At 38.6% G+C, this 22,258-nt stretch overlaps 1 protein-coding gene across 2 annotated transcripts; it reads left to right on the top strand.

The window, feature by feature from the left end:
* Positions 1–306: 306 nt before the first annotated feature.
* On the top strand, positions 307–15,306 carry crema (cAMP responsive element modulator a). 2 transcript variants are annotated; one of them, XM_042497211.2, is made up of 8 exons: positions 307–446; positions 2,205–2,321; positions 2,491–2,616; positions 6,219–6,307; positions 6,420–6,562; positions 7,450–7,638; positions 12,796–12,955; positions 13,473–15,306. In XM_042497211.2, the coding sequence occupies exons 2-8, from the start codon at positions 2,214–2,216 to the stop codon at positions 13,615–13,617; spliced, it is 960 nt and encodes a 319-aa protein (XP_042353145.2). In that variant the 5' UTR covers positions 307–446; positions 2,205–2,213; the 3' UTR covers positions 13,618–15,306. The 2 variants fall into 2 exon arrangements, with proteins under 2 accessions (XP_042353145.2, XP_087941293.1); XM_088085167.1 differs by lacking the exons at positions 307–446; positions 2,205–2,321; positions 2,491–2,616; ... (1 more) ...; positions 6,420–6,562; positions 7,450–7,638 and adding an exon at positions 9,712–9,945.
* Positions 15,307–22,258: the final 6,952 nt, after the last annotated feature.

The following is a 22,258-nucleotide window of genomic DNA, read 5'->3' as shown; positions in this document are numbered from 1 at the left end:
TCTGTTGCTATTGCAAAGTGAAATCCGTCCACTTCTTGTGATAGGCACACATTTTGCAGTCGAGTTGAACTTTCTTTAGGCTTATTCGGTGGCTGTGTAAACAATGTGGCTTGGTCCAACACAGAAGAGTTATTAGAGGGTCTTTCAATCATTACACCATATATTGAAATGTTTTGTGCTGTGCGGTGTTAAAACTCTCATTTGCCGTCCATTTGAAATTCTCACAAGACTTTGTCCGCTGGCCGTTTACGCCGTGCATAGCGAACTCGGAAGTAGGTGGGAGTGAATGATCTCACTCCACCTATGCACTCTTCGACGTTAAACTGACTCGTCGGTCGACATTTTTGGCACAGCATCATCAGCGCTGACGTGAGACTACGTGAGCGAAGGCACAGGCCGTCCACCCATACTGTAATTAGTGACGAGTCAGACTACGTAAAACTTCGGTAAGTCACAGCAAAGCTGTCACATTTTTGCTCAGCGCCGGGCGGGCAGAGTCGAGGGGCAATGTGCAAACACGTCTGCGGTGATAAACTTTTCATTAAAACTTTGCTCTGCGAACAGGCTGATGTATTAGCCGATCAACACGGAGCAAAAACGGCTCTCAGTTAGCTCCGCTGGTAGCAGCTCCTCTCTGTAAGTCTGCAGAGCTGCGTCATGTCAGACGGAGTGAAATGGTATCGGAAGTTTGAGCGAGAGGTGTCTCTTCAAAATAAAATATTCCATATTAAAATGCACTATTGCTTCTTTATTTTAGAAATTTCTCTTAAATGTATTTTCTTAGATTTTTTGCGATAATAAAGCGTTACATCTTTGAAATCAAGTTTAGAAATGGATCGGAGGGGAGCTCATATAGACTACAGATATTTTTATTGTAATATTAGAAAAAACGGAAGTCATATTTGCCGTTAAGATATTTGTTTTGAGCATTGAGATTGTTAAACTTGATAATTCATAGTGTGCTTTGCGCCACTTGAAACATGCCAATAAAACAAGAAGTGGAAATTGTGTACATGTTGGAGGTTTACATTTAGGCTACAGAAAACGAAAATGTGCTAACTGTCATTTGCAATAAACCTTCTTAAAGTTTGCAACTGAGCATTTCCAGGGTCTGTATTTCTTTGATTAGGCTTTAATATAATTTTAATCTCTCTGATTGCATGTTTGCACTGATATAACACTTTCTAATTAGACGATTGAGTAGCAGATTGTAGAAAACATTAACTTGAGTTAGTGCTTGAAACCGATCTTTATCAAACAGGGGCCCTGTAGTTGAACATGAGGGTCCCTGATGTGAACATTTTGGATGTATTATTTGAACCTCAATCTCTGACAATGGCTGTTGACATCAGTCCGATCTTGGTAACTGTCAGCCTCCAAACTTAATGATCTCTGTTGTTTATAATCTCTGGTTCAAGAGGATGTCTGAAGGTAAAGTTTTTTCATAAAAACACATTTTCTACAGTTAAATTAATGTCTTCACATCTTTTCTCCTTAGCTGTTTTGCCCTTTTTCTTTGCAAAAAAGACACATCATTCTGACTTCTGAGCAAAGTATAGGGTCTCCTGTTCTGAATTGGATGTGTGTTCACTGTGTTGAACTGTACCAAAAACAGTTTTGTGTAAAGGTTTTCATTCCCTTGCAATACTTTTATGTTTTGTTTTTTATGTTGCGGTGGTAAACAGCTCAGAAATAAAGAAAATCCAAGTTAATTGCATGTTATAAAAGGTTTCTCATGGTCAAGAACAAACTCCTTTTTGAAGGAGGGTGAGATCTTGTGTAACAAAGAGAAAGTACTGCACTGTAAAAAGAAACTATTTCTTTTCACTTAAAAAATCTAGTGTCTGTGCTACCTTAAATGCTCAAGTTGACTGAATTTAAGAAGACAAGTTGAATCATTACAAAATTACCTCAACTTGTCTTCTCATTTTCAGTCAACTTAAAATTTTAAGGCAGCCCAGACACTTGCTTTTTTCGCTCTCAGTTAAAACAGTTTCTTTTTACAGTGTGTGTATAATTAGTCCTAAGAGAAGCAAGTCTGGTATCACATGAAAAGACAATCATGTGTTTGAGATTCTTGATACTGGTACCGGAGAAGGAACTACAAGAGATTTGTGATATTAGTACTAGAGAAGAAACCACAATAAAAGCCTTTGTCAGCACTATTAAAAATATGCTTGTGTGTCCGTTTTGTGTCTGTCTAGTGACTGACCATGGATTCTTCAGTTTCACCTCAGCTTGACAACAATTTTAATGACTCAGTGACAGACGGAGAGGAGAACCACAGCGAAGACAGTCCATCTCCTGCAGCCCCTCCTCAGGTGCTAACACACACTTTGTTATAAAGTGATTGAAACTGACAGAAAGGCATTACTTGGGTATTTATAGACATTACAATCCATGAAAATGTTGACTGAATTATTAGTTTAATCTTCTTTTACACCACACATAATGTTCCTCTGGTGGGATTGTCTTATTTCGTACCTGCAGGTGTCAGCAGGGTCTCCTGGCGTGACTGTTGTCCAGTTGTGTGATGGTCAGACTGTGCAGGTTCAAGGGGTCATCCAGGCCCCTCAGACCTCCGTCATACAGTCACCACAAGTCCAGACTGTGCAGGTGAGAGCATGCGACGGTCTCTGCCAGGATTCACACTCATATTAAGTGTCAGCTTCTTTTATACAAATGAGACCAGGCTGGTCTGTTTCGATACTGGATATTAACAACACATTTTGACTACAGGGAGTATGCATTAAAATACCATAATCAAAGAGTACTGCTTTCAAGTTTTTTGGTGTCTGAATTAATCTTCAAGTCATTCAAGACGAGCCCAAGTTGAGTTTTAATTTTGTCATAGCAATATTCAAGTGATTCAAGACAATTCCAGTTTAAGGTTTAAGTCAGAAAAGACAACTCCAGGTCAGGTATCAAGTCTTTCAAGTTAGAGCAAGCAAGTCTTTCACGTCAAATGTCAAGTCTGTAGTCTGTCAGCTCAAGTCTCAAGTAACTGAGGACAAGTCCAGGTTAGGTCTTAAGTCTTTCAAGTTGTGAGACCAAGTCTCAGGTCTTTTATGTCAGATCTAAGCCAAGTCTCAAGTCTGTCAGGTCAAATCTCAAGTAACTGAAGATAAGTCCAGGTCAAGTTTCAAGTATTTTCAGTCAACTCTAAGCCAAGTCTCTGGTCTGTCAGAGCAAGTCTCCAGTCATTCAAGGTGATTTTGAGTCAAACTTCATGGTCAAGTCAGTAGCTGAAATGAACTGAAATGACTAAGTCATGTATTTTTTTCTGCCATAGCAAGTCTCAAGTCATTCAAGATTAGTGGTGAGTATTGCAAACTAGTACTAAATTGCTTCCACCTCCTGACTGGTCAGTACTGAAATGTTGATAAGCTCCTGGACAAACTGTGCTGCTTTTGTTATTTATGTAACCTTATTTCATTGCAACAAGGCTGACATTTTCAGATCCCTAATGATCCCCTCTCAGTGATGAAGCTGCTGGCGTTAGGCAGTTGCGTTTGACATTGTATAAGTGTGTGTTTACATTCTGCGCTCTCCAGTCATGGCTGACAGAGCGAAATGTTGCTAACTGTGTGCTCACTTTACAAAATTAAATGAAAACTAATTTAAATGCAACATGTAAAAATGTAATTGCATGCACAGGGGGTAACACCAACAACCTCACCTCAACACATCTGAAACAGTGCTGCCAGTTTGACTGCTTTAGCAAAGCAGCTGCTGCATTTTCGTCCTCAGTGCAGCCTGGTGGGATTTGCCAAACTAAGATGCCAGCTCGTTATCGATATAAAAATAAGTCAGTAGTTATTTACTTAGGACAAAGCTAGAATCTGTTTTAAGCACTTTTAATTTATGTTCCTAAATAATCCCACAGACAAAGGGTTTGTTTATAAATCCAATTAAACGCTCTACACTAAAATGATAATGTTTAAAGAGAAGGAGCGTTCTATTTTCATATAAATCAATGCACCATTTAAGTCCACTTTAATTGTGCCTTGTTTGTGCCAGAGCGCATTCTGGTGTTTATAAGACAATTAAATAATGCACCAGTATGAGCTGTCATGACAACCAGAGCTAACTAATTTTGTATTGAGTATGGTTGTTAATATTATCACCTGTAGGGATATGACCATAACCATTAACCCTGATGTAACAACTGTTGAATTTTTTCATGTCATGTCTTTATTTTTGGCACCAAATAATGGGGAGAGTACTGATAAATATCAGTACTGACAGGCAATATCCATAATTAAAACCTAATGATGCCCAACCATATATAACACAACTCCAAGCCAAGTCTCAACAACAAGTTTCAAGCAAAGGAACAAGTGTCAGGTTCTCTATTGTAAAGAAAAATGGAGTGGTGATGTCAGAGCTGGTGAGTCAGTGAATGACGATTTAGGTGCCATGTGTAGGAGCTACTCTGCAGTGCTTGTGCTCTAATGCAGTGTATCTGTTAATAGGATTGTGAGCGGTTAGGTGCTGAGTTTAAGCTCATCAACCTTCACATTCAGGAGATGTTGTTTTTGCGTCTGGGCAGGACGACAGCTCCACAAACTGTTGGCACGTCAGACAACACTGACCCGTGGGGTGAAGCTGTCCAAACGCTGGCCAAAGTTGCATTGGGATTTTTATGCCCCTGTGTAGGTGATAGCCCACCAGAGGCATCATGAGGGGAATTTCTTTAAATTTGGCACAAATGTCCACCTGGACTCAACAATGAACTGATTAGATTTTGGTGGTCAAAGGTCAAGGTCAGTGTGGCCTTGCATCCATCTCATTCTCGAGAACATAATATCTCAAGAACAGCTTTAAGAGTTTCCTTAAATTTGGCACAAACCTCCACTTAGACTCAAAAGTTAACTGATTGGTAATTGGTGGTTGAAGGTAGAAAGTCAGTGACCTCATGAAACATGTTTTTTGCCATAACTCAAGAATTCATACACTGATTATGACAACATTTCACAATGCTTAATAGCATATATAAATAAAATGATTACAATTTATATTCAAAAGTGTAAGGTCAACTTCAATGTGACTTCATAATTTTCTACAAAAACACTTCACACTTTACATTAAGTTTTCACTGAATAATGTAGTGTAGATGCAGATGTTTCAGCATTTTCAGTACATGAACAAAGCAGTTTGTAGATAGGAATCGAAATAACGCTCCCCCTCACATTTGATCAGATAACACGTTGCAGCAGATTTTTGTCACATGTGCAGCTAGATTTGCAAAGTGCAGGTTACTTTGTCATTTCATGAAAAGTCTCTTTACGGAGAAATTGGTCAGGAAGGAGATCAAAGCCGTGAGCTGCGAAGTGAAACAGCAGATGTCAGCCACAAAGTGGTTTAGTGAAATGATTTCAAAGTACCCTGTTACATCATATCAGGGAGCTTCATCAATAACAAGTTTGACTTTATTGTAGCTGAACTTTCACAGTAATTATCACATTGTCCTGGAAAATAATATCCAGTGTCAGTGATTCTTAAAGCACAGTTCTGATTGAGCCTGTTGTTGTCTCCAAACATCTGGAGGCACATTCAGGACTGAATATTGTGTGTGCAACAGCCAAAACTTATTTCTATACTTTGACATTATTCTGCTTTTCTAGTGTAAGCCTAACAAGCATGAGTAACTTTCATTCCAATTATTATTAATAAATGGACATGGATATGCTTTTGTTTAGCCTGGCATAAATCAGACTTGTCCTTTGTCCTGCACAGACATTGTCCTCTAACTGGGCCAAGGCACCCTTTGTGTTAATAACACACAACCATTACTCACCAGTGTGAGTCATAAAAGCAACTGATTGATGACATATAACCAGGTCAAATTCATGTTTGTTATTATTCCAACATAATGAAAATGTAAACCTGTTTATTCATGCCACCATGAAACTATGCCTGGAGAAAGCAGGGCGTTTACTCACACATTCACAAATAATTACACGGTATATAGCGCTCTCAAGTGTTGACATGTTGTGTTGGGTTTAAAGATAATAAAAACGCTGCTCTAATCCCTTCTTTGACATCATTCTTGTCATTCACATTTTGTTGTATCAAACACACAAGTTTACTCACTAAAGTCTATGTACAGAAAGCAGCACCCCCTCAGTGCCAACATTTAACACCAGAGATGTTACCATAAAAAAACAATATTGAAGATTACTCACCACTTTCCAATCCTGCTTTTTTTGAGACAGATTGCCACTGTAGCTGAGCTGGAGGATGACGAGTCAGTCACGGACACCCAGAAGAGACGGGAACTTCTCTCCAGGCGTCCGTCTTATCGGTGAGAAGACGTCTACATTAGATGAGCAAAATAAACAGTGTAAAGTGTGTTGAGTCAGATAATGTTGAACTGCCTGTATGGAATCATGTTAAGGAACTCTCTTTTCCTGCAGAAAAATACTCAACGAGCTTTCATCAGATTCGCCAGCAATTCCAAAAATTGATGAGGAGAAGACGGAGGAGGAGGTGCCGGTCTCCAGTGCTGTCTCAGCATCAGTGCCGACCTCCATCTATCAGACCAGCTCAGGACAATATAGTCAGTACACACATCTACAGGGATATGAGCCGAAATTGAGCCATCTTCTGCATATGGAGTTTGTAGTTTATCCACCCTCACAGTCTACTGTTTTACAGAGGGTTGTATTTTTAGTTCATTAGATCGTTGCAACTGTGGGTAAAGTCACATGTTATTAAGGCTGGGCAATATGGAGAACTTCAAACAACATATTTTGACCAAATAACTTGATAACATGATGATATTACAGGTTGACTATTGGTGCTTTCATAAAATATTTATTTATTTTTTGTGTAGAGTAGCATTTATATGCAGTGTTCATAACCAGGAAAAGACAACACATACAATATCCAAAATCTCATACAATATCTAGTGTCCTATCACAACATTGATATAATAAATATAAATGGCTTAAAATACAACAGTACCCAGGTGCCTCAGTGCTGTTGCCATGGAGAACAACCAGAAGCACAAATCCAATCATATTCAAAAAGCTTTCTTCTGTAAATCAGGAACAGAAAACAGCATCATAGCTGCTGCATTTGCTGTAAATAATCTCTGCAGGAATTTCATTTTAAGCATTATAATAAAAAAAAGTGCTGCTGCAATGCTCCTTGGGTGTTGCAGTTTACCTTTTTCATAAAGTCTTTGTGTACACAGTTTTAGACCGCTGACTTAAATTTACTACGTTTATGTTCCAACTGAGTTTTTTGTATTTACTGAAGATTCAACCATGACAGTGCCATGTCTAATGAAGCCTTGCAAGTGCTTCAGCTGTCAGTAACCTTACATTTTCGTTGAGAAACATGATGAAACCTTTGCTTTCCAAATTTTAAATACCTGATATAACAAACTTCCATTTCATTTACACTGCAGCCTAGTTATCACTGAACTTTGACCCCACACAGTTGCGATTACTCAGGGGAGAGCCATCCAGTTGACTAGCCCTGGAGTTGAAGCCCTGCAGGGGGCCCAGACCTTGACGGTGGCCAGCTCTCCCAACCCGCAGCCCGGAGCCACAATCCTGCAGTGTGCAGCTCAACCCGGAGACTCCCCACAGCAACTCTACATACAGGGAGGACAGGTGCTCGTCCAAGGTAAGATTCGATTTTGAAATTTAATGTGTGCTTGTCCACAAGAAAATTTGGAATTGCGTTGCAAAGGAACACGGAAGAGATTCAAGGGAATAACACTCATTTCAATAGTGACATAGCATAAATTGAGGTTTATAAGATAACAGTCTGTGTAAATCACATTTAACATGATAATCCTCAATTGAAGCCATGGGATTAAGATGTAGAAGAAATTGTGGGATTGTGTTAAAGAAAATGTGCAAGATGCACACACACACACACACACACACACACACACACACACACACACACACACACACACACAAAACAAATGACAAAGTATACATTCGTATCAGCATGAATCATTTTTGAGAACAGGTGCTCTTAATGTCAGGTGACTCTCTTTGAAGGAAGCTCTTGAATAAAACTGATGCTTTAAGCCTGTTTTATCAGAATATTTATTGGATTATTGAGATTTAATTGATGCTGTTTGAGTAATACCATCACAGATTAAATAATGGAGGCAGGTTTTACGAACCAGTGACTCATACTTGTGAGCTGTCACCATCAGAGTGCAGGTGAGAATTGCTTTCTTGGAGACTGTGACACAGTTATCTAATAGCTGAGTGATGGGCAGCCACATAAGTTGACTGTGTAATTACAGGGCAACATCTCAAGGACAATATGAAAAGATAGAGACCACAGAGAAAAATATTTCACACCATTCGCCTGTTAACATGTTATCCACCTTGTCTTTGGCTATGTTTTGGAAAGAGTGGGGTTTATTTCATTGCGATTTTGGTTTTGGGATGGTTTATCCAACAGTTAACCTTTCTTGGTGAGACTTTCTTTGTTTTATGGTGCGACATAACCTCTGTTCTTGGACATTAGTGTGGATAAACTATCTTAATCCCTAAAAGTATGACTTTGTTGAAATGGATGTCATTTGGACTCCCTGAATGCTGAAGTAAGAGAACCTAAATAAAATGAAGCATTGGAATAAAACTAGATTTAAAATCAAAATGCTATATACACATAAAATGTGAACAAATTAGCATACAGTATCAAGAACATAAATACCCTTGCAAACCCTTGGCAGCTGACAGTTTGCCCGAGCAATATTTATTGACAAAACAGTTCTCTTTTGCTAGATATGTTTTCCCCACAAATACAACATGCTAACATTTCTAGCATAAGAATATGACATTTTGTATTGCATAAATAAGCCTAGCAGCTAGCTGAGTTTTCGTCCACTCAAATTGAAGCCGGGAACAACAGCAACATTTAACAACGCTACATAATTTGGCTCCTTTATAACTCATAAGGTTCGCAAACAAAACAATTATCTCACACTAGACACGTTTTCCCCGCATACACAATAGGCTAATGATATTAGCTTACCACTATGACATTTTACATTGCATAAATTAGACTTTCCTCTACTCACATAAAGCCAGGATAAATCACACACAAGACTTGCTGTCATCACCGTTTATTTTTTCTTAACTGTGAATTTAAAGTAAATTTTGGTTATGATCCACCTTGCAAACTACCTCTATATTTTTCTGCAAATTAAGAAAATTGGATTGCTGTTACTGGAAGTGCAAAAAGCATCACTTCCTGTCCTATATCATGGCAGATAATTTTCACCAGTGAAGGCCCATCAGACAGCCAAGTGTTTATTTAACAGCAAATAAAATCTTTTAACAGGCTCTGTTAAATCACCATCATGCTGTAGAATTATGAGTTGTTGTGATCACTTTAAATAATGTGAAACCTCAATTATCTTTATTCTCTCCACCATCCCTTCTCATGCCTTTTAAGACTCACAAAATTACTCCAATCAGGGTGCGCAACAGTTTGCACGGCAGCCACTTGGGACACAATATCCTCTTGTTTGTCGAGCGTCTCTGTAGTTGCGTCACTAGTGCTAAAAATACAACCCCTCCACTACCAACTCCCCCCTCCTTCTCTCTTTCCCTCCCTCCCTCTCTCTCTGCCTGCCCAGCTCACATTGTGTTTCTCTCTACTTCACCGTCTGATCCGCTGTTGGGGGGGAGGGTGGGAGGAACTCTAATCCAGGGTGTTTTACTGACTTCAGCGGGCAGGAGTGATGTCATTGTGATGTCAATGCCTGTAATTGTAATCGGGCTGCAAAGTTGACGAGTGACCACTCTGATGCTGAGAGAGCTGAGAGGGAGAAAGAGAGGTTCTAGTAGAGCAAGAAGGAATAAGGGTAGAAGAGTGTTTCTGTGTTGAGGTGTTTTGCTGCCGTGGTGCTGGATTATTGGAAACAAGAGATGGCTGTGACTGGGGATGAGACTGAGTCAGGTAGAGTTTCTCTCTCATACATATTTTTTTCATGTGCTATGTCCAGAAGTCCAGAACTTTTCTTTGACTCTTTGAGATATGTGTGCATGTATTGCATAATGTTGTGTGCTGTGTTTTTCAGCAAGGATTTTAAGTATTTTCAAGGTTACACCTGCAAATGAGCAGAGTGAATAAGAACATGTGGTATTTAGAGATTTTTTTTTTTTCAAATGTCAGAGCAAATCTTTATTTATTCAACTGCGAGAGCAAAACTTTTTCCTACAGAGAAATGTTTCTGAAATACTTCTGAATCACTTTTACTTCTTGCATTGTGAAATTAGGGAAGAAACATGCCAGAGATTGGACAGCTCCCTTTTCTATTTCACCACAGGAAAAGCTCTATGACAGTTCAGGGTTGTGCTGTAAAAAAAGAAAAAAAAAAGATTGTTGGGTTATCGGCAACGATATGTTCCTGTCAGTCTGTATCCCGCTGTTTAAACACACACACACACACACACACACACACACACACACACACACACACACACACACTCACTTACACATATACCAAAAGTCTGCTCTCTGAACCACTCCACTGGCTGTCAGGCAGAAAAGCAAAGGTGGGGGGTAAAGGGGCGGGTGGCAGCAGGGGGGGCAAGATAGTTGTCTGTTTGACGTCACTCCAGTTTCCTGGAACAGAGGCCAGGCAGGGAAGAGAGAATGCAAAACGGGCGAGTGAGACGCACACACTGACGTCAGCACAACGCGAGTCACTCTGTTATCACAATGACAGAGAAAGAGAGAGACGCTCTGTGTGTGTGCGTGTGTGTGTGTGTGTGTGTGTGTGTGTGTGTGTGTGTGTGTGTGTGTGTGTGTGTGTGTGTTCACACCTGCTGTGTCTCTTTTTGAATGAGTGTGTGTGTGTGTGTGTGTGTGTGGACTGGAAGGGAGAAGACAGAAACTTCTCAGGAACAAAGTGAAGAAGAGAAACTGAAATGGTGAGAGACAGCAGGCAGAGCAGTTAACAGTTGAGTCATCTAATTGATGAGTCAACTCAAACAGCACATAAACCGCATCCTCAAAGCTGCTTTTTTTTCCAGAAGCAGTGTCACTTTTAATGAGAAATGCAATAAACTGCTGGTCATGAGTAGCACACAGTGGTTCACATGGGGGTAAACACACCAAAAACCTCAGGCACACACACACACACACACACAAGTGAAGTAACCTGCTAATGCCCATGACAGGTCTGAGGAGGAAATTTACCATGTATATACCATGAATTTGTTCTCTTAAATAAATGATAGGTGCATTAACTAACAGATCATAATGATAACCATTTTTATTAACCTACTCATTTATTTATATCTATATACAGTAACAGTAATAAAGCAACCACCTTATTCCTGTTTGCAAAATGAGAAAAAATGTAAAGTTAAATCTCAAATAATAAAATGATTTTTTAAAAGTTGACATTGACATAAGTTGCAATTACAAAAGGTACATTATCTACTGACTTGACAGAAGATAAACACATTTACAACTGTTAAACAGTCCCTAACTGACAGGAGTAGCCAGAAAAACTAGCAGCTTAAGTTTCAGCCACTTGAGACTAATCCTTGATCATGAATTACTCATTCGTGTGCACAGTTGAAGTCATTCAAGATCAGAAATTATTAATTTGTCCACTCATGTACTCCTGACACCTACTGTGCTACGTAAAGATCTCAACACGTGGAACAAAAACAAAACAAAACACTAAAAGGTAAGGATGTCCAGGCTGACTTATTTTGTTTTTGAGCCAGCATCTAGTGGCCATTAGAGGAACTGCAGTCTAAGTCATGTCCCAAAGGCTTTAGGATTTTGACGTGGATTTTATTTTACAAATAAATACATGTATTCCAAAGCTCTTAGTTGCTGCCCTGTAACAAGTTGTATAAGATACAAAATAACCGTTCATTTTGATCAGCTCACTCTGCACCGTTGTATTGTGCACCTTCATGATAACAACAGCAGACAGAGACACAAGTGGAACTTTTTTTTTCTCGACAAGTCAGGTCATTTAAGAACAAATACCTTTTCACAAGGACAGTACTGATCACAGGAAATTCATCTTTTAAGGCAGGAAGGAGAGTGGATAAGCATTCTTGGCTAAGGTTGCTGTCTAACATCCTCTAAATCAGTCAGGTTTACTGCACTTCTAAAGGTCCAGTGTGTATTTTTTTTATTTAAACCAGTAAAAAGAGTGAATAAATCACATTCAACTTACAAATCAGTCACTCTTGGAGGTTTTTTTGGCATGTCAGTGAAGGGCTGCTAGCCTAGCACCTGCTAATACGTGCTCCTCTTGGATTTTAGCAGGAGCCTTATTATCCACAGAGATTTCTTCCTCTCCAAAACAAATGGACACAGTGATTTAAACCAGTAAAACACTGAATAAAGCAGTTTCATGTCAAAAAAAAAAGAAATCAGTGTTTTCTGGCGTTCATGTAGCGGAAAGGCTGCTAATTATGGTGGCTGATGTGAAAATGTGAATGGTCCTATCTAGAGCCAGTGTTTGGTTTGACTGTTTGACTGAGATTCTGTAGAAACACGGCGCTGCAACATGGGATTTCTATAAACAAGGACTTGCTCTCTATGTTGATAGCTAGATGAACGGATCATTCTAAGGTAATGAAAACACAACAGTTCTTATTTTATGGTGATTATTACGCTTAAGAAAACATATTCCATTTCTGTTATTTTATCCCCCTTAATCCTATATACTGGACCTTTAAGGTGAAAATGCAAAGAATCACACTATGTGATCAAATAGATGATGAGTAAAATTCAAAAGAAAGGTCTAATGCTTTTGTCCATCCTCCCCTATAGCTGCCACAGGAGATATACCGGCTTACCAGCTGCGTTCGCCCAACTCGGGCCTGGCTCAGAGCATCGTGATGGCTGCGTCCCCGGGCACTATGCAGAACCCCCCACAGCAGCATGCTGAAGAGGTCACCCGCAAGAGGGAGGTCCGACTGATGAAAAACAGGTAGGAGGTGGTGCCAAGAGATGGAGGGAGAATAATTGGATATAATTTAAAAAATAGCAGCAAGAGATGCTATTAGAAGCAACAACAAGTTGACACCTACAAACATGATTTATATGATTTTCAAATTCATGCTCTGAAATGAAGAGTCTCAACCAGGGCTCTGTGAAATGGAAAAGCCTGGACAGGCTGTCTGAAGGGTGAAGTTAGCACTTTTTTGGGTTGCCAAAGTGACAAGTCACAAGTATTGCAAAGGTCACAGCTGCAGCATGCTCCTTTTATAGATATGCAAATGTGTCTGTGCCCCCTGATTGTTCATGATTGAAAGGAAAATGCTGCAGCAGGTAAATGATTGACTATCTAGGAAAATTTAGACATTAATGTGGAAGCACTTTTAAAACAGAACTTGACGTTCTTAGAAACATGTGCTCCCTTGGATTGTGCATAGCTTGCATTTAGTCTGGAGCCTAAATTTTCATCAAGCAACTCAAACATATTTTCCCTTTCTTTTCCTCTCCAGGGAGGCAGCTCGTGAGTGCCGCAGGAAAAAGAAAGAATACGTCAAATGTCTGGAAAACCGCGTGGCCGTGTTGGAAAACCAAAACAAGACCCTGATTGAAGAGCTGAAAGCACTGAAGGACATTTACTGCCACAAAGCTGAGTAGCAGGGGCAGTGTGTGGTGAGGAGCTGAAGACAGTGCCGTTTACAAAGTGCTACAGCAAAACAAAAAAAAAAAGAAAAGACTCTGGAACAAAAACTGCTTTGACCGTCTTGGTGTCTCTGCTCACTCAGGCCTGGTTTATGCTGAATTCAGAGGTGTCCCAGGGAATTCGAACAGCTCGAGCTCGCCAGTTTTGCTCTTGTTTCTTATCTTGTGCTCTTTGCATGTGAAGACTCAAGTGTCGTACACACTGTGCTTGCAGTTTGCTTCGGTGCACGGGCGAAGCCAGCCAATGAGAGCCAGTGGTAGAAGAGGAACAGGAAGAGGAAATAAAGGTGCTTCCTGAAAATGTGCCGTCCAAGTACAGAGATTACGAAAAAAAATGACGGGGTCAGCCAGGTCCCGCTACCAGCAAGTTTCTCTGAGGTCAGACGAGGTGCACGCAAAGCTTCGCGGATCCACCACCAGCTGCAACAAGGCAACTCAACCGTGTTTACTTGATGTCACCTGCATCATTTACGCTTCTGTTTTTGGCTTTTTCATGCATTCCTTCATGTGAAAACGTAATATCTTTAAGCCTTTTTGTCAAGAAGTGACTTCCTGGATTTCGTCAATCTGTTTTCAGTTTTGTGAGGAAGTTGTCGATTTAGTCAAAGAGAACGAGAAGAATTCAAGATAAAAGTCCTTTTATGTTTGGGAGTTTATGCGCAGACCCGCAAAATTGATTTCAAGCCGACGTGAAGCGACGTTTACTGAATCAGAACTTGGTTAGCAAGTTATTTCTCATCACTAAAGTAAAGTTGATTGTAATATTTGAAATGACAGAGCACAAGTGCTCTTAAGTCAAAGCACAGAAAGTACCAAAGTGTCTGTGTGGATTCTAGCAGAATTCATATTCTATTACGTTTATTTAAAGAATTTCACTCCACGGGTTTATATATTCTACAACGAAAGCGAAAAGCTGTAAACATGCTACAAATTCTATATTATATATGGAAAACCCCAAAGTTTGTAAACCAGCAACTTAAAATGACTCTTAGCTCTAAGAATAAGTGTTGTGCTTTATTGTCAATGCAAACATCAGTTTTGTTTTTCAAATGATGGATATCCATTGTGGTATAAAACTGTATTTGATTATGGCTAGTTATTAAAATGCTCTGTTTAAAGGGTGATGCCAATTTTTCTTTTTCTTTTTCTTTTTTAATGTAAAGACATATTATTTTAACAATAATATATCATGTGTTAATGTTTCTGGTGATTTTGAAACGGCTTGCTTTTTCTTTTTCTGTCCATGTAGTCGTTGAGTTCGTTCCACTGAATATATTTTATTGAAAGATAACAGACCGTCTGTCATGGCTGCCAAAGCTCTTAAAGTAACAGTTAGGAATTTAACTACTGTTTAGCTCAATGACAACAGCATGATTCATCCTGTGGTTGTCTTGTCATGTACCAACCAAATGACCTGTCATGGTTTGCACTTACAGAGGAATGGCCTTTCGGGGAAATTCTATGAAAAAGGCACGTGGTAATAAAATCAAGTTTTCTTTGATATCAGCTGAGTTGAATTTCTCTGCATGTATTTTTTCTTGCCGTATCAAGCGGTTACCAGGTGTTCTCCTCTCAGTGTACTTCCTTGTTTTAATTGTAAAACCCAAACTATTTTTGTTTATCTAATAAAATATTCAAATGTGACACAGATTGTGACTTATTGCTCATCCAACTTCCTCCTCTTCAAGTCCAACTTTTCATGCAGGTGCAGTTAAGGGTGCACAAAACAAACTTGCTACCTCTGTCTGGTGGTAAGAGCTACTTCAATGTCTTGTATCAAAAGAAATAAAAATGACAAAAGAAGATGAAGTTTTGTTTTAAAATGTTTTGATTTAAAAAATCATTTATTTTGAAGGGGCAGAATGTTCTCCTATGTCATAGCTGCAGGTAAAGATTTAGGGTGATAAAAATGTTGTCATTATATTTGTCTCTAACTACACCTTCCCAGAGAAATAACATTAAAGAGATAGTTCACCCCTAAATAAAAAATACATATTTTAATTATCTCCTCCATCAATCTCGATTGTTTTTTGGGATTGTTTTTTGCGATTGTTGATTGCGAGTTGCTAAGTGCTGGGAATATTGACCATAGAGATGTCTGCCTTCTCTCCAATATAACAGAGCTAGATAGCACTCTGCTTGTGATGCTCAACTTGAAAAAACAAAGAAAGTTTGAAAAACCCCACAGCAACGCCTCGCCACTTCATTCACTCCATCACTCTCTCACAAAGTACTAATTATGCCAAGGCTCTTGTGAAGTTTTTAGTGAATACTCTCATAGAAATATATATATTTGTATTTTATTTTATATTCTATTTAAATTCACTATTTTTATTCTCTCCTTTATGTTAACTGTTTTGCACTGAAACACTGAGTCATATTTCTTGTATATGTAAATGTACTTCTGATTCTGACTGATTCTAGAAATGAGGCCACAGCCATGATATGCGCAGTATACACACAGCTAATATCAGGGCTAAAGTATAATGTTGTTACTGCATACCATTAGCTGTTTCCATGTAGCTGTGCAGCCATGTGTTGCCTGAGGCAGGGGTGCAGTATGTCTTTTCGAGACAAGCGAATCTTGTGAAAGCACATTGGAACTCAGTGTACCATAACTGCACAAACGATTTGTCCAGTACACCCTGTATTGTTTGTTAACGCCTAAACACTGAAGTTTAAAGTCTCCCATTGTGAAATATTGATGTATAGGATAAAAACATCACAAGTAACATGAGTTTAAATGTCCAGTGTGAAGGAATTAGTGACATCTAGTGGTGAAGATGCAAGTTGCAACAGACTGAAACTTCTTTGTGCCAAGCCTGGAGAGAACTGCAGTGACTGATGCAAAAATGCAAATGCCCCAATAGAGAGCCAGTGTTTGATTTGTCCGCTCTGGGCTACTGCTAAAACAAACTTGGCAGACTCCGTAGAAGACGACCCGCTCTGTATGTAAATGTCAACTGCTCATTCTAAGGTAACAAAAAAAACCACAATCGCTACTTTCAAGTGTTTATAAACTAATGACAACGTAATTATGAACATTGTGTTCAATTTATGCAAATATATACCTCCCTAAATCCGACACACTGGACCTTTAAGTTCAACTATCCATTCAGATTATTGGCAATTAAGAAGAGTGAATGACTGCACCTTTTACTAATTTGAGGTGATTTTATAGGGATAGTGATTGACAGAAAAATATCTCACAGTGCCCATTACCCAGCAATCATAATTGCATATACAAAAATAACATAGAAAGCAAGAAATGTATCATTTAATTGAATAGTTCTTCCCCCCAGGTTTATGGATTTTATAGTTTATGAAGAATGAGCATACAATTTTGTTATGAAATGCTACTGACAAAAAAAAAAAAGAACGGAAGAAAAGAAAAGATATGATGGAGATGGGTTTGACTTTTTGAGGATATATAAAGCAATAGCACCACTTACTAAAATTTAACTCATATTTTTTAATCACTCCTCTTTGAACACCAGCATATTTCTAACATGGCCGTCTAAATTACTTGCGGGGGCCTGTTCTTTGTTTGGATTCAGCTCACCTCATGGGCCCCAGTGCAACCACAGCCTGCACATATTTACTCCCCTGGCTTATTTAATTATCTTGTTTGTGGAGGTGTATGGCTTCTTTTTTTTGTTGATGTTTGTAAGTCATTGTAGCTCAAGGTGACAGGAGAGGAAGTTTGTCCATAACTTGTTTGTCAGGATGGTTATTTCCTCCAGTCTTGACAGGTCACAGATTGTGCAAAGTCGAGACGCAAACTTTGGGTTTTATTTTGGTTCTTTGCCAATAAATGTTGGCTCCTCTTTGCTAAATGTCTTCAGTTGCTTTGTATCTAACTGAACGGGACAAAAAGGAAACTGAGATTTCAGGAGCCTGTTAGATGAAATTACTTTTTAAATGGGGGTGCGCATGAAGAATAAATAGTTTCCATAGCAACCCCTGGCAATATGGCATTGACCTCGATGGGATTGACGGTGATAAAAGTAGATTTAGTTCTGTGTCTTTATTAAAGCTGATTTTTACTTACTTATTATTTTTTTTGCCTCAAATCATGTGTCTCTCCCTCTCATACATGCACATAAACTCTCTGCATGGAAAGATATAAATTGTTTTTTCTCACAATGACAACTTGCGCCACAAACACGGATTTGGCTTCCTTTGTTATCACACACTGCACAAACACATACTCTCATTCAGAGAGAGAGAAAGTGATGAGCAGATTGTTGAAAGGGAGATTGCCTCTGAGGGAAACCTTGAAACTGCTGTTTATGAAGAGAAGACCTCGTTGCTCTCCAGCACTGAAGCATTTTATCTCTTTAATATTCTGCTTCTTCTCTTGATTTTTTGCTTCTTCTTCTTGATAATTCTCAGTTTTAACTGACATATGAAATTTTGATCACATATTTTTGCAGACTGTTCACCTTGTTTCAGTCAGCTGGATCAAACCTGATATTTATTACATTCAAGCAAATATGAAAATTCCAAATGCATGGGGGACTTTGCTGTGTTATGGATCAATTAAACTGCTGTTAAAAAAAAGCACAATTCATTTTTCAGAAGTATTTACCTAACCTCTAATAAACCTCTTAATCCCCTGCATTTATAATTTTTCTCCTCTGGAGCCCAAAATATCAGTGTGGGAGGCTCTTTAATGTTTTATTTTGCTGCCTCTCAAACATCTTCATGGCCTTTGGTCCGCTGGCTGGAGTGGAAATTTCCACCTAGAGACTAACCGCCTACAAGCAGTAAAATAAACCTACTACCTAACAACATCAACAGTGATTGACTGTGGCAGTCGAGGAGGACCTCTGCTGTTCAACACACACTATTGCAACAGAAAGCTCAAATTTTGCCAAGAAACTTAACAGTAACTGTAAAATGTTATTTTGCCTTAAGAAAAATTTTTTTCTTCAGTAAAAATAACAAACCAGAATAAGTCATAATGACAGTTCAGTATTAATTAAATCACTTTAACAATCTGTCTAAAAATATGGTAATGTTAATGCATCATATTCAATTACCATTTCTACCACTTTGTTTCCCATTTAAAGGTTTTTTTTGGGAGTTTTTCCTCAGTTGCTGTGAGGGATGTCATATACTGTAAAGCCTTCTGAGTCAAATTGTGATTTGTGATAAGGGGCTTTAAAAATCAAATTGAATTGAAAATTAGACTTAATGAAACTAAACCCCAAAATGACTTTTTTCCTGTTGAAAAACAATATGAATACGCAATTAGTTGTGTTATTGATTGATTCAGGTCTAACGCTTGACATTTGAGTGCAATGTATTAAAATTCTACATATTGTGTTATAAATATGCACCTCCAAAGGTTGAAACCTGGCTATTGCAAATGAATTTTGCCTTTGACTTATCCTGGGACCAGTATCAATCAATCAATCAAACTTTATTTATGTAGCACTTTTAATACAAAAAACAAAACAAGTGCTTTACAAACAGACAGATTAACCTCACATAAAAGAAAAATTGACCCGCCACCCCACTATCCACCCCTCACCCTGCATAAGGTTAAAACATTAATCTAAATCTACATTAATGAACTAGATAACAACAGGAATTAACGACCGAGGAAACACTGTCTCATATGAGGAAACACTGGAGGTATGATGGAAGAATAAGAATAACAATAAAAAGAGAGTATAAAGCTAATACAAAATAAATAAACCTTATTAACTGAATAAATAACTATATAAAAGAATAAAATGTTATACTAGTTTAAAGAAACTCGGGCAAACTGTTCCACAGACGGGGCCATAATGATAAAAAGCTGCCTCACAGTATGTTTTGGTTCTCACTTTTGGCACTACTGAAAGACCACTACCCAAGGACCTGCAGGCTCTACTGGGCTAATATTTTAAAAGCAAATCTGATAAAATAAGAAGGTGCAAGGTCTTGCTTTCACCACCAACTAAGCCCCCTGTCGCTGATCTATTGCTGCCCTGTCACCAACCAACTATATAACTAAGCTCATAAAGCAGAAAACGCTATATTTCTGCGGTCTGACTGCATTACCAGGGTCCACAGAGCATTGTGCACTAGAGACTTCCACCAGCAGAGTGGCTGACCTACTGTTCAGTGTTCTGCTAGCTTGAATGGTGATCCAAAAATGTATTTTTTGAAGCTAGTTGGTCTCTGATAATATTGTCCTTATTGACAAAATCCCATCAGACTGACTTTATTTTCATTTGTTCATTCTGCTGCAGCAATTTTAGTTATGATTTGTGCAATTCTATTGGCATCTCAAGCAGACTTCCTGTTAAAATTGTATTCATGTCACACCTCACTATGTCTGAAATCCCGTGAACACCATGAACAAAGCTTTAATTAGAGTGTGCCTGAAACTTGTATTCAAGGCAAGTTTTAAACTTTTTCCCACGCTCACTTTATACAGCTACAGTACTTCTGACATTTGGCAGTCTGGAAATTTGTGCTACTATCCCTAATTGCACAATTCATTGGGTCAGGATGCAAAGTCACAAAACTGAAGACAGCAGTGAGATGCAGCCAGGAGTAGGATTATAGCAGTAAGCTTTGCACTCCACATTCAGGTGTGGTCATTTGACATGAGTGTACTTGCTCCTATAGTGTGTGCATTTGCACCAACATGATGGCTACCCTGTGTATCCTGTGTTCCTTTTAAGTGTTGGTCACATGCATCCACAAAAATTAACATTATGCCTCCACAAGATGCAACTATGGACATGAATGGTGGGGCTGGTGGATACATGTTTTAATACTCCATGTGCACAAAATGTTTTGAAGATTTATGTCTAAAATTTAATTTCATTGTTATAAAATCCCACATGTACTGGGGATATGTCAAGCTGGTTTTTGATATAAGACCTGCTTGTCAGTATGCTCGAACATTTAGAATGTGAGCCACAGAATGACTTAAAAAGTGGTCAGTCGTTAGAATTGCTTTCACTAAGCAAAAACTTTTAATTAGCTTCAGAGCAGGTGGAACCAAATGCAGGAGATGGCAGTCTGCTGGAACTCAAACACATTACTCTTTCTTCAGTGGAAAATCACACAAACAAAACAAGGATTCAACAAAGACTGAACTGAAAACCAGGACCTAAATACAAACTAGACTGATGAGGGTGTGAAGTGCAGGTGGAGAAAAGGGCTCAGATGAGGGGAATGAGGTGATGAGGCAGAAGAAGATGCAGGGAGCTGATTGGTTGAGAGAAACTGAGCAGCAGGGAAGGACTAACGAGGCTGATGCAGGGCAGGTGTGCAGATGGACAAACAAGGGAACACAGGAGAGGAGAAACACAGTAAACTGAAAGTCAAAAACCAAAAAAACACAACCTTCTGGATAATAAGCCAACTAAGTGAAAACACAGACACTGGCTAATGAAGGTGACTTAAATTATTCTAAAAAAGCCATCCAGAAAGTGTGAAGGAATCAGGAGAGAGCTGACTGTGTCAGAATGAGTAAAAAATAAGTTAATTTATACTGTATTTTGACTCTCACCATCATGTGGGGTTTAAATGAGCCTCTGCTGAAATAAGCTGTAGAGACCAAAAAACGATTTTTGTACCAGGCTGCAAACATGTTTATATCTGCTGTTAAGTTGGGCACTTTAACATTGTGGTCTACGGGGACTGACTTCATTTTAACTTTGGGACTCCATAATAAATAAAGCCAAATAAACATGGAAATCCAAAATTGTGAAATCCACAAATCTATGTATACGTTATCACGAGGGCTGTCAAATTACTGATTTTTTAAAATCACAATTAATCATAGAATTCCAATAGTTTATTGTGATTTATCACATTTTTTTAATTGCATGTTTTCAATTCCATTAATTTGCATGAAGCCACTTCTGACAAGGTAAAACAATTCTTACCAGACTGCCTTTATTAGGAATCAAATCAAAGCAAAACACTTGGTGAGTTGGGTTACAGTCTTCTTAATGAGCCCACCATCTGAAATTTGACCAATGACAGTTACCACTACAGCATCTCTTGAGGCACAAATATATGCACACCTCTTTAGCAGCATCCCTAATATGTAATGAATTAACTCCATAAATCAAAGATTCTGATCAAAACATATCCCAAATCTACTATAAAGGCCCCCATGGACAGCAATATCCTTTATTATAATCACCCGGGAATGTTTCTTATCTCTCCATAACTGTGAGGACATTTAAATCTAAAAATGAACACACATACACAAGAACACACCATTGTTTGTCAACTGATACAGATTTAATTCAGATTTGATTGAAATGCATTTGAGTCGTCAGAAGGCATCTGAGGTTTTAGCCCTGTATGTTTAATAAATAGCCCCAGATCTAAATATAGAGACAATATACATGTTTCAAACAACAACAACAACAACAACAACAACAACAACAACAACAACAACAAGAAAAAGTAGGCCTAATAAAACAAAAAAGCCCCAGATCGTACTTATACTTGAATAAATGTAGCCTATTTAGTTACCCACCACTACTGGTAGGTAGTGGTGGGTAACTACCACTACCTACCAGGAAGTACATACATTTAATTTCTTTCAATTCAAATCAATAATTTTCGAATG

Source organism: Plectropomus leopardus, chromosome 12 (genome assembly GCF_026936395.1).
Source record: "Plectropomus leopardus strain MGB_pleo_1.0 chromosome 12, ASM2693639v1, whole genome shotgun sequence".
NCBI classification, from domain to species: domain Eukaryota; kingdom Metazoa; phylum Chordata; class Actinopteri; order Perciformes; family Serranidae; genus Plectropomus; species Plectropomus leopardus.
Note: the sequence above shows the minus strand (reverse complement) of the source record. Positions and strands in the feature narration are given on the sequence as shown.

Coding starts and splice junctions, on each gene's coding strand:
- crema (XM_042497211.2), top strand. CDS start 2,214: ATGGATTCTTCAGTTTCACCTCAGCTTGACAACAATTTTAATGACTCA. Junction 6,563..7,449: donor GACCAGCTCAGGACAATATA/GTCAGTACACAC, acceptor GACCCCACACAG/TTGCGATTACTCAGGGGAGA. Junction 7,639..12,795: donor AGGACAGGTGCTCGTCCAAG/GTAAGATTCGAT, acceptor CCTCCCCTATAG/CTGCCACAGGAGATATACCG.